Source organism: Cherax quadricarinatus, chromosome 25 (assembly GCF_038502225.1).
Source record: "Cherax quadricarinatus isolate ZL_2023a chromosome 25, ASM3850222v1, whole genome shotgun sequence".
Taxonomy (NCBI): Eukaryota; Metazoa; Arthropoda; class Malacostraca; order Decapoda; family Parastacidae; genus Cherax; species Cherax quadricarinatus.
The window spans coordinates 21,080,228-21,093,765 of record NC_091316.1 but is presented as its reverse complement, the minus strand read 5'-3'; the positions used below and the strand labels follow the sequence as shown (position 1 = coordinate 21,093,765).

The 13,538-nt window shown below is 37.7% G+C and overlaps 1 protein-coding gene across 7 annotated transcripts in view; it reads right to left on the bottom strand.

Annotated features, from left to right (window-relative positions):
- abs (ATP-dependent RNA helicase abstrakt) overlaps positions 1-13,538 on the bottom strand; it is a 114,428-nt gene that overhangs the window by 78,216 nt on the left and 22,674 nt on the right. For 4 of the 7 annotated variants that reach the window (XM_053778466.2, XM_053778464.2, XM_053778465.2 and 1 more), the window contains 3 exons: positions 3,914-4,049; positions 2,567-2,771; positions 1,957-2,077 (listed from right to left, as the gene is read on the bottom strand). In XM_053778466.2, coding sequence (XP_053634441.1) covers positions 1,957-2,077; positions 2,567-2,771; positions 3,914-4,049 — 462 coding nt within the window. Of the gene's footprint in view, positions 1-1,956; positions 2,078-2,566; positions 2,772-3,913; positions 4,050-7,498; positions 7,603-7,683; positions 7,813-7,990; positions 8,012-13,538 lie in introns of those variants that run through there. The other 3 variants (XM_070088659.1, XM_053778470.2, XM_053778469.2) reach the window with 3 other exon arrangements.

Here is a 13,538-nt window from a genome sequence, read left to right as displayed (position 1 = left end):
TCCTGGAAATGGGAAGTACAATGCCTGCACTTTAAAGGAGGGGTTTGGGATATTGGCAGTTTGGAGGGATATGTTGTGTATCTTTATACGTATATGCTTCTAAGCTGTTGTATTCTGAGCACCTCTGCAAAAACAGTGATTATGTGTGAGTGTGGTGAAAGTGTTGAATGATGATGAAAGCATTTTCTTTTTGGGGATTTTCTTTCTTTTTTGGGTCACCCTGCCTTGGTGGGAGACGGCAGACTTGTTGAAAAAAAAAGAAAAAAAATTTAGGAATCCTCCCTCAAGGGGAAAGTTCACATCCTGAAATTTTGTTCGTATCCAGAAACAAAAAATCGACCTAACAATGGCTCGTATCCTGAAAAATTCGCATGGTGGGGCATTCGTAAGCCAAGGTTCCACTGTATACTGAAAAGTTTGGGAATGGATCTATGAAGAGGTGAGTACAGAACAGATGAGGGAAAGAAGGTAGGCGAGGAATGACCCTGCCAAAAAGAAGTACAGTGGACCCCCGACTTACGATAATAATCCGTTCCAGAGAGCACATCGTAAGACAAAATTATCGCAAGTCAAATTAATTTTCCCCATAAGAAATAATGGAAATCAAATTAATCCGTTCAAGACACCCAAGAGTATGAAAAAAAAAAATTTACCACATGAACTATACATTTTCCTACACACAACAATAAGGATACATGCACAATATATATTGTGCATGTACTAGTGTACTAAATGAAGAATAAATGACACTTACCTTTATTGAAGATGTGGTGATGAGTGATGAGACACTGTTTGTGTCCTGGGAGTGCCTTTTCCTCCTAAGTAATGTAGGTCCTGTTTGGCATTTTCTTCCAGAACAGGCCTTATCGCACTGTGTATGCCACTACGATTCTTAAATCTCTCAAACCAACCTTTGCTGGCCTTAAATTCACCAATATGAACACTAGTTCCAGGTATTTTTTCCTGGTCACCTGGGTGTTAGTCAGCTGGTGTGGGTCACATCCTGGGGGACAAGATGAAGGACCCCAATGGAAATAAGTTAGACAGTCCTCAATGACACACTGACTTTCTTGGGTTATCCTGGGTGGCTAACCCTTTGGGGTTAATTGTTTCTCGGTATTCTGAATAAGCCCATGATGGCTTATTTAGCAGTTAAAAGCACTAAAAACACTGGAATAATACAAAATTTATCAAATGTATGCGTGCAACCGTCCGTCCTGGCTTGTAAATAATGTCACACTAGTTCAGCTGAGGCACTCAGGCCAGATGGACCAGACGGCCGTGCTCAGGACAAATGATGTAAGTCGAGTTTTTCAACGTAGGTGGGGGTCAAATTTTTATGCTGACAACCATCATAAGTCGGTTTTATCGTAGGCTGAGGCCATCACAAGTCGGGGGGTCCAATGTACATCAATGTACCATATGCAAATAAATGGGGATTTACAAGAATATAGCAGTGCCAATACTTTTGTATGAATTCAAGTCATGAACTCTGAATGTCACAGTGAGGAGAAAGCTGGAGGTAGTGATGTCATATGTGAGATCAATGTTTAGTATGTATTATTAGGCAGAAAATAAGAAAGTGAAGAAATTAGCTGTGGTGATATGAAAGGTATAATACAGACAGCAGAATAGTGGCTAAAAGGTTTGGTCATTTAGAAAGGGCGAGTCAAAATAAGTTAATCAAGAAGACATATAAATCTGAGGTTGATGGAAGGTGTAAGGGGCATGCCAGGAAGTGCTGAAAAGAGGATGTGTGTGAGGTTTTAAGTGGAAGGAACTTGAGCATCCAGCAAGTGAGATATATTTTTCTAACCTTTCAACCAAATTTGAACTTTCAAATCATATTCTTTAAAGAGTTAAAAAGAGTGCCCATTACATTAAAATGTTTAAAAGAAGAATAACTTTCCAAGCCATTTTCATATTTAGAGAATAAAACCCAATGACATATAGTACCTGGATTGGGGAAGGTTTCTCTATTCCCTTTTTCTGAAGTGCTTTAATGACACAGCGTGGAAATTTCATATCAGCAAAGGACTTAAGTGGGGGAGGAACATCTTCTCCTTCCACCATGATCCTGCAAAAGAGTATGAAACACTGTTTAAATAAAAATTATTAAAACAAACTGCAACTGGAACTACCTCACAAAAGCTTTAAAAATCAACTTCAAAGGAAATTCTCATAAAGCAATCTTTGGTAAGAACTCACAAAACTCTCACAGTAGGTTTAACAATTCACTTAAAAAAAATATGTTTAGACATAAAATTAAGAGAAGGATGGCAGAAAGTTAAAATACAAATCAGCATTAATAGAGTCCAAGAGATGAACAAAAAGTGGCAGGGTTCCCAGTGAGCATGTGACCATAGGTGAGATGGGTGTGCCCAAGTCTTCATCAAAATAACACCTTCTTTAAGTGAGCAGCTATGTGGAAAAAGAATATGCCCAGAGAATCTCTAAAGGTAAAAGGAGAGTTTAGAGCTAGAGCTCAACCTCACAAAACTACTTCAAAAGACATTTATGCATGTCCACATTCTGTTACAATTGAATAAATATTAAAATATCATACTTGTATTTCCTGCGAACCCTTTCATGGCGCTTGTTATCCATGGCCAAGATGCGTTTAGGAGGATTCCATGCTGTTACAACAGGATCCTCATATTGTACACCACGGGCTAACTCAGAAACACCCATTAGTGCTCGCTTCTCTGCAACAGCCTCCAAGAGGCGCTTTTCTTCTCGGCGCTGTTTCTCTAATTCAGATTCCTTGCGAGCTAAAATTGAAAAAAAAAAAAAAAAAAAAGTTGAAGGTACATTTCCAGTCTTAAAAGGGTAGGATACATAAAGACTGAAAAAAATTAAAATTTCAATAGAGGGCACAAGACAAAAGGAATAGGAAAGGGGAGGGTTTGTTATATTTATTCTTAAGTCCAATTATGGTGCCTATGCAAATTACTTTCCTAGCTGGATCTAAATTAACATCATTCAATCCAATGGAAATAAGCCCCCAAAGGCATTTTTTGCTATCCATTTTTTGCTTTACACTGTAGTGTAAAGCACCCTTCTGGCAAGACAGTGATGGAGTGAATGATGGTGAAAGTTTTTCTTTTTCGGGCCACCCTGCCTTGGTGGGAATCGGCCAGTGTGATAATAAAAAAAAAAAAAAACTATATTCATAAGTATCCACTGTAACTTACCAAGGAAGAATAAGGAAACAGAAAAGCCATCAACATGACTCAAGATTTTAACATGTAAACACATTGCTGAATTCTCTAAGCCATAACTCTACTGATTATTTGCATTCTGCTATTCTTGTATCTAGAGTTCTGCAAGTGAACTAATCGATGGATTGTATACAGTAATTCTATTCTGATATGTGACAGCAAAGCTTCACATTGATTGAGTGATGAAAAACATGCAACAGCCAACCAGACTCAAGTGCTTTAACATAAATAAAGAGGTAAAACATGAAAGAATCGGCTAACTTTCCTAAAATAAACTGTACTAATCTGTACTCAATAGCATATGCAATACAGTTGGGACCCAGCATGAAAACTTAAAGCAAGCCCACTGTTCAGTATTCAAAGCCAATTTTCCAACAGAAATTCATATCATAATGGAAATAATGAGTTTCCAAGCCACAACATTCCAAATCTAATTTTAACTCATTTTTTTATCAAAGAATTTTTACCTAATAATTTACATTCAACACTGAATTTGAAGGAAATTTACTGCCCCTCCCCCATCCACCCTGGTGAATCTGAGTTAGACTGTCCAACCAACCCTCATATTAAAGCAGGATAAGAAAGAACATTTACAAATTAATAAAACTGCATAGTAAAAGAAGAGAACACTATTAATATTTATCATCATTTCATGCTAGTTTCTTCTGTTGTAAATACTATTGTGTACTAACCTTCAGCAATTTTCTTGAGTTCTGTGTGCTGGTCAAGGAGGGAAATGTTATTTTTTCGGGCCAATTCTTGAACATCCTCTTCCTGTGTCTCACCATCTTTCTCATGGCCACTAAATCCACCACTTTCATCATCATCCTGATTATATTAAAAAATATATACAATCCAAGTAGGGAAATTAGATCTAACAAAAATGATCCCAAATGGATAAACAATAGATTAAAACATCTCAATGGTCAAAAGAGAGGCATATACAGGCATATTAAAAGAGGGGATGGGCAGTTAAGAAATCAATATATGCAAATAAAGACAGATATAAAAAAGGATATATAAAAGGTGAAGGTTTATAAACTAAAAGAGGATGCAGTTAGGGTAAGATATAAACAGCTATTGGAGGATAGATGGGCTAATGAGAGCATAGGCAATGGGGTCGAAGAGGTATAGAGTAGGTTTAAAAATGTAGTGTTAGAGTGTTCAGCAGAAGTTTGTGGTTACAGGAAAGTGGGTGCGGGAGGGAAGAGGAGCGATTGGTGGAATGATGATGTAAAGAGAGTAGTAAGGGAGAAAAAGTTAGCATATGAGAAGTTTTTACAAAGTAGAAGTGATGCAAGGAGGGAAGAGTATATGGAGAAAAAGAGAGAGGTTAAGAGAGTGGTGAAGCAATGTAAAAAGAGAGCAAATGAGAGAGTGGGCGAGATGTTATCAACAAATTTTGTTGAAAATAAGAAAAAGTTTTGGAGTGAGATTAACAAGTTAAGGAATCCTAGAGAACAAATGGATTTGTCAGTTAAAAATAGGAGAGGAGAGTTATTAAATGGAGAGTTAGAGGTATTGGGAAGATGGAGGGAATATTTTGAGGAATTGTTAAATGTTGATGAAGATAGGGAAGCTGTGATTTTGTGTATAGGGCAAGGAGGAATAACATCTTGTAGGAGTGAGGAAGAGCCAGTTGTGAGTGTGGGGGAAGTTCGTGAGGCAGTAGGTAAAATGAAAGGGGGTAAGGCAGCCGGGATTGATGGGATAAAGATAGAAATGTTAAAAGCAGGTGGGGATATAGTTTTGGAGTGGTTGGTGCAATTATTTAATAAATGTATGGAAGAGGGTAAGGTACCTAGGGATTGGCAGAGAGCATGCATAGTTCCTTTGTATAAAGGCAAAGGGGATAAAAGAGAGTGCAAAAATTATAGGGGGATAAGTCTGTTGAGTATACCTGGTAAAGTGTATGGTAGAGTTATTATTGAAAGAATTAAGAGTAAGACGGAGAATAGGATAGCAGATGAACAAGGAGGCTTTAGGAAAGGTAGGGAGTGTGTGGACCAGGTGTTTACAGTGAAGCATATAAGTGAACAGTATTTAGATAAGGCTAAAGAGGTCTTTGTGGCATTTATGGATCTGGAAAAGGCATATGACAGGGTGGATAGGGGGGCAATATGGCAGATGTTGCAGGTGTATGGTGTAGGAGGTAAGTTACTGAAAGCAGTGAAGAGTTTTTACGAGGATAGTGAGGCTCAAGTTAGAGTATGTAGGAAAGAGGGAAATTATTTCCCAGTAAAAGTAGGCCTTAGACAAGGATGTGTGATGTCAACGTGGTTGTTTAATATATTTATAGATGGGGTTGTAAGAAAAGTAAATGCGAGGGTCTTGGCAAGAGGCGTGGAGTTAAAAGATAAAGAATCACATATAAAGTGGGAGTTGTCACAGTTGGCCCGAAAAAGAAAAACTTTCACCATTATTCACTCCATCACTGTCTTGCCAGAAGGGTGCTTTACACTACAGTTTTTAAACTGCAACATTAACACCCCTCCTTCAGAGTGCAGGCACTGTACTTCCCATCTCCAGGACTCAAGTCCGGCCTGCCGGTTTCCCTGAACCCCTTCATAAATGTTACTTTGCTCACACTCCAACAGCACGTCAAGTATTAAAAACCATTTGTCTCCATTCACTCCTATCAAACACGCTCACGCATGCCTGCTGGAAGTCCAAGCCCCTCGCACACAAAACCTCCTTTACCCCCTCCCTCCAACCTTTCCTAGGCCGACCCCTACCCCGCCTTCCTTCCACTACAGACTGATACACTCTTGAAGTCACTCTGTTTCGCTCCATTCTCTCTCTATGTTCAAACCACCTCAACAACCCTTCCTCAGCCCTCTGGACAACAGTTTTGGTAATCCCGCACATTCTCCTAACTTCCAAACTACGAATTCTCTGCATTATATTCACACCACACATTGCCCTCAGACATGACATCTCCACTGCCTCCAGCCTTCTCCTCGCTGCAACATTCATCACCCATGCTTCACGCCCATATAAGAGCGTTGGTAAAACTATACTCTCATACATTCCCCTCTTTGCCTCCAAGGACAAAGTTCTTTGTCTCCACAGATTCCTAAGTGCACCACTCACCCTTTTCCCCTCATCAATTCTATGATTCACCTCATCTTTCATAGACCCATCCGCTGACACGTCCACTCCCAAATATCTGAATACATTCACCTCCTCCATACTCTCTCCCTCCATTCTGATATCCAATCTTTCATCACCTAATCTTTTTGTTATCCTCATAACCTTACTCTTTCCTGTATTCACTTTTAATTTTCTTCTTTTGCACACCCTACCGAATTCATCCACCAATCTCTGCAACTTCTCTTCAGAATCTCCCAAGAGCACAGTGTCATCAGCAAAGAGCAACTGTGACAACTCCCACTTTATGTGTGATTCTTTATCTTTTAACTCCACGCCTCTTGCCAAGACCCTCGCATTTACTTCTCTTACAACCTCATCTATAAATATATTAAACAACCACGGTGACATCACACATCCTTGTCTAAGGCCTACTTTTACTGGGAAATACAACTATAAAAAACATATGAAAAAACACTGCAAAGTCGCTGTTTTAACCCTTTTAGGGTTTCAGCCGTACTAGTATGGCTTATGCCCCCAGGGTTTTTGACGTACTAGTATGGCTAAATTCTAGCGCCCTTAAATCTAGTGAGAGAAAGCTGGTAGGCCTACATATAAAAGAATGGGTCTATGTGGTCAGTGTGCGCGGTATAAAAAAAATCCTGCAGCACACAGTGCGTAATGAGAAAAAAACTTTGACCGTGTTTTTGGATTAAAACACCGACTTTGCACTGTATTTTTGTATGGTATTTATTGTTGTGTTTTAATTTTCCTGGTCTCATTTTATAGAATGGAAGATACAGTAGGGCCCCACTTATATGGCAGGTTAGGTTCCAGGCTGTTGCCGGAAAGCAGACATCGCCGGAAGGCAGAAGTCCATTTTTTCCATTTATAAATGCATATAAATGCCACACAACAAGTTTACACTAAATTATATTAAGTTAGTAATAGAACTAGGCATTAAAAACACACAAAGTAAAATACAGTCACAGTAAATTCATTACTTATCTTAAAGTACATGTATTTGTAATCTTAATGTAGGGAGAGAGGTGAGTAGTACTTATTTGTAGGAAGTCAGGTGCAGGTAGCCCAGGTGTAGGTAGCACTGGCTCCCCGTCTCATACTTAATATACGATATTTAAAACATCCCAGAGGTAAAATGCACATACAGTACACTCATTATTTACCTTAAAATGTGTGTAGTCTTAATATAGGAAGAGAGGTGAGTAGCATTTATTTGTATAAAGTCAGTGTAGGTAGCCGGTAGGTGTAGCCTGGGCTACACCTACCGGCTACCTACACTGTGGCCCAGAGCCATATTATTAACATCGACATGCCTTGTTCACTGAATTTAATCATTTCTAACAACTACCTTTAGATGCCATCATAAACGAAGGTAGAAGTAATGAATAATTCATGCCGAAAATTGTAAACAAAAGCGGAGTGGGGGAGTGGCTGGGCCAAACGCAGATTCATACACGTTTTCTCTGATGGCTGAACAGAGAAAACGTAATGTTGTCCCTCCACCCGGCTCCACAAGTATTATTATCAGACCATATAAAATATGCAATAAATGCCAGACAACAAGTTTACACTAACTTATATTAAGTTAGCAATAGAAATAGGCATTAAAAACACAATAAAAGGTAAGATACACACAGAGTATACTTATTACTTACCTTAAAATATTAATATTAATGTGTGAGAGGTGAGTGGCAGGGTGTTTATTGAATAAAATCAAAATGGCACACCATCATCCTCTAACTTGGCACTTAAAGCAAGAGGCTTACGACTTCTCTTTTTATTACAGCTAAGCTTAGATGCCATCGTTAATGAGAGCCAACTAGTTAACGAAAGAGTAAACGAGAGAGAGAGAACGAGATACAGAGTTGAGACAATGTAAGAACACAAACTGAACAGGTAGTGGATGATCACTTGGTTAGGCGAAATGCGTATTAATATGTGTCTACTTTTAGTTCATTCACGTCCATTTGTAAGAGTTTGTAAAACATTTACCTCAATATTTTTTTATTTTAATAATAATTACCTCACAATACAAATACTCTTACATTGTGTACAAGTTGTACAAGTTAGTTCAGAATAAACAAACAGCAACACACCATTTTTAGAGTGAATGAAAATAATAATAATAATAATAATAATAATATTATTATTATTATTATTATTATTAATATTAATAATAATAATAATAATATTAATATTAATAATAATAATAATAATTATTATTATTATTTATTACAAAAAGCACTAAACCCACAAGGGTCGTGAATTGCTATACATAGTGTAAAGGCATACAAAAAGAATATTTTTCTACAGTTACCCCCCAGTGTTTGACTAGAGAAAACGTAATTCTTCGGACACCACCTACACAGCTGCTTTGTAAACAAATCTCATATTTATATCAATTTTTATTCTGAGTGTATGTATCATGTTTATATGCTATGTAATGGGTTTCATATATAATTTTGAGGAAAATATCATAGATGGATTAATGAAAATGCCTATATTGATGTAAAATAAGACATTCAGTGTGCCCAAGAGTGATTATTATTACATAGTATTGGCGGCATGAGTAGAGAGAGACTTAGCGATTTTAATGTGTACCTGCACACCAGCACAGTGTGTAAGTATATTTAAGTACAGGTACACATAAGTATAATTATCAGAGTACATATAAAATATGCAGTAACTTTAAAACACTTTAAGTTTTGGAAAGTTTCCTGACATAATATATGTGGTCACAGAAAATGTAAACAAACCGGGTGGGGGGGCGCCATATTTAAAAGACCGCTTGCCGTATAGCAAATTCTGGTCATAATTTATCGCCATAAGGCAAAACGCCGTAAAGTGGGGCCTTACTGTATATTACAGAAATTGAGATGATTTTGACTGGTTTTACAAAGAAAAGTACCTTGAAATTGAGCTCAGAGTAGCAGAAATGTTCAATTTTTACCAAAGTTCAAAACTAAACAAATCATGCTATGCGTCCAATACACGTCAAATGGCGAGTCTAATATTCTTTCACAAGTGCACTGATATTATTTATACCATTTCTACACTAATGCAGTAGTCTGCATAACTAAATCTATTTTTTTTTTTTTTGTGAGAATAAAAATTCAAAGTGGAAAGCAAAAGAATGTAAAAGGGACTTGGGGACGTGACTAATGAACAGAGGAAATGTTATTTTAGTGCCAGGAATGTCCTTCTTGTTTATTCTGGACCCTATTCGGAAATTGGCATCTTTTGAAATTTGTGTGAAACTGGCAAAATTGCTAAATTCTGACCACTTTATTGGATAGTTGAAATCGGTAAATGGGTGGTTTCTTGTACTCATTCGATAGAAAAAATGGAGTTCTAGCAAAATAGTTATGATTTTTATCAACAAGTACAGTGGAATTGGCCGAAAATAGGGCTCAAATTGGGCAAAATCGCTGATGCATAAACATCATCGAGACCGCTAACTTCGCGAGAGCATAATTCCGTAAGTTTTCCATCAAATTTCATACTTTTGGTGTCATTATGATTGGGAAAAGATTCTCTATCTTTTCATAAGAAAAAATATTTTTTTTTTTTTTTTTTTTTTTTTTTAAATTTGGCTGACTCTGAGAACAATTCTCTGAGAGGGCCTGTCGACCCTGAAAGGGTTAATCAAAAATTACGGTCTCAGTTTTTTAATCTCATTATGCACTGTGTGCTGCAGGATTTGTTTTATGTGGTGCACACATACCACATAGATGTATTCTCTAATATCTAGGCCCAAATTTACTGCTCACAGCTTATCAGAGTGAGCTGAGCTCATGGCGTAGATCTACGGTTTGGACCCTCAACGTATAGCCATAGATCTACGGCACAGACCCTCAAAGAGTTAAGGCACATGGAATAGGAGGAGAAATTTTTTCCTGGGTAGAGGCATGGTTGACAAACAGGCAGCAGAGAGTTTGCATAAATGGGGAGAAATCAGAATGGGGGCATGTCACAAGTGGTGTTCCATAGGGGTCAGTGTTGGACCCTTTTTTGTTCACAATTACATAAATGACAGATGAGGGAATAAATAGTGACATAAGCAAATTTGCTAATAACACCAAAACAGACCATCCAGTTCATTCTAATGAGGACATTAGAGCACTCCAGGATGATTTGAATAGACTGATGCAGTGGTCAGAGAAGTGGCAGATGCAGTTTAATATAGACAAATGCAAAGTTCTAAATGTTGGAAAGGATAATAACCATGCTACATATAAACTAAATAATTTTTTTTTCAACAAGTCGGCCGTCTCCCACCGAGGTGAGGTGGCCCAAAAAGAAAGAAAACCCTCAAAAAGAAAATACTTTCATCATCATTCAACACTTTCACATCACTCACACATAATCACTTCTTTGCAGAGGCGCCCAGATACAACAGTTTAGAAGCATATAGATATATAACATACCCCTCCAAACTGCCAATAACCCAAACCCCTCCTTTAACCCTTAAAGTGTATCCAAACGTAGATCTATGTTCGCTCGCATAGCGCTCCGAACGTAGATCTACGTTCGATTTTACATGCTTTATGTGAAAAAACGTAGATCTACGTTCAGAGTGCTAAAAAACTTGTTTTAATACCACATTTATTGTCAGTCCATTCTACTTTATACAATTAATCATTTTATTCTCTTAGTGTAGTTCTTTACTTTTAAATACTTTGTATTGCCTTTATAAGCTCAAATATTATTACCAGTGCAATATTGAATCATAATACATGTAATTGTTAATAAAAATAAAAAACTTGTAACAGAAATTATTTCTTTTTTATATCTTTTATTAATATTACTTACTTAAATTTTGTTCACCACTATATTTACTATCAGTCCATTTTACTTTAGTGCAATTTTTAATTTACCATTACTTGCTTACTATTTTTTTTTTTTTTTTAACAAGTCAGCCGTCTCCCACCGAGGCAGGGTGACCCAAAAAAGAAAGAAAATCCCCAAAAAGAAAATACTTTCATCATCATTCAACACTTTCACCACACTCGCACATTATCACTGTTTTCGCAGAGGTGCTCAGAATACAACAGTTTAGAAGCATATACATATAAAGATACACAACATATCCCTCCAAACTGCCAATATCCCAAACCCCTCCTTTAAAGTGCAGGCATTGTACTTCCCATTTCCAGGACTCAAGTCCGACCATATGAAAATAACCGGTTTCCCTGAATCCCTTCACTAAATATTACCCTGCTCACACTCCAACAGATCGTCAGGTCCCAAGTACCATTCGTCTCCATTCACTCCTATCTAACACGCTCACACATGCTTGCTGGAAGTCCAAGCCCCTTGCCCACAAAACCTCCTTTACCCCTTCCTTCCAACCTTTTCGAGGACGACCCCTACCCCGCCTTCCTTCCCCTATAGATTTATATATTTTCCATGTCATTCTACTTCGATCCATTCTCTCTATATGACCAAACCACCTCAACAACCCCTCTTCTGCCCTCTGACTAATACTTTTATTAACTCCACACCTTTTCCTAATTTCCACACTCCGAATTTTCTGCATAATATTTACACCACACATTGCCCTTAAACAGGACATCTCCACTGCCTCCAACCGTCTCCTCGCTGCTGCATTTACCACCCAAGCTTCACACCCATACAAGAGTGTTGGTACTACTATACTTTCATACATTCCCTTCTTTGCCTCCATAGGTAACGTTTTTTGACTCCACATATACCTCAACGCACCACTCACCTTTTTTCCCTCATCAATTCTATGATTAACCTCATCCTTCATAAATCCATCCACCGACACGTCAACTCCCAAGTATCTGAAAACATTCACTTCTTCCATACTTCTCCTACCCAATTTGATATCCAATTTTTCTTTATCTAAATCATTTGACACTCTCATCACCTTACTCTTTTCTATGTTTACTTTCAACTTTCTACCTTTACACACATTCCCAAACTCATCCACTAACCTTTGCAATTTTTCTTTAGAATCTCCCATAAGCACAGTATCATCAGCAAAATGTAACTGTGTCAATTCCCATTTTGAATTTGATTCCCCAAAATTTAATCCCACCCCTCTCCTGAACACCCTAGCATTTACTTCCTTTACAACCCCATCTATAAATATATTAAACAACCATGGTGACACTACACATCCCTGTCTAAGACCTACTTTTACCGGGAAGTAGTCTCCCTCTCTTCTACACACCCTAACCTGAGCCTCATTATCCTCATAAAAACTCTTTACAGCATTTAATAACTTACCACCTATTCCATATACTTGCAACATCTGCCACATTGCTCCTCTATCCACTCTATCATATGCCTTTTCTAAATCCATAAATGCAATAAAAACTTCCCTATCTTTATCTAAATACTGTTCACATATATGTTTCAATGTAAACACTTGATCTACACATCCCCTACCCACTCTGAAACCTCCTTGCTCATCCGCAATCCTACATTCTGTCTTACATCTAATTCTTTCAATTATAACCCTACCGTACACTTTTCCTGGTATACTCAGTAAACTTATTCCTCTATAATTTTTACAGTCTCTTTTGTCCCCTTTCCCTTTATATAAAGGGACTATACATGCTCTCCGCCAATCCCTAGGTACCTTCCCCTCTTTCATACATTTATTAAACAAAAGTACCAACCACTCCAACACTATATCCCCCCCTGCTTTTAACATTTCTGTCATGATCCCATCAGTTCCAGCTGCTTTACCCCCTTTCATTTTACGTAATGCCTCACGTACCTCCCCCACACTTACATTCTGCTCTTCTTCACTCCTAAAAGATGGTATACCTCCCTGACCAGTGCATGAAATTACTGCCTCTGTTTCTTCCTTAACCCTTTGACTGTCGCGGCCGTATATATACGTCTTACGAGGTACCGTGTTTGACGTATATATACTCATAAATGCTAGCGGCTTCAAATCAAGCAGGAGAAAGCTGGTAGGCCCACATGTGAGAGAATGGGTCTGTGTGGTCAGTGTGCACCATATAAAAAAATCCTGGAGCACGCAGTGCATAATGAGAAAAAGAAAACTCCGACTGTTTTTTTTAATTAAAATGCCGACTTTGTGGTCTATTTTCGTATAGTATTTATGGTTGTATTCTCGTTTTCTTGGTCTCATTTGATAGAATGGAAAACATATTATAGAAATAGAGGTGATTTTGATTGATTTTACTATAAAAAGAACCTAGA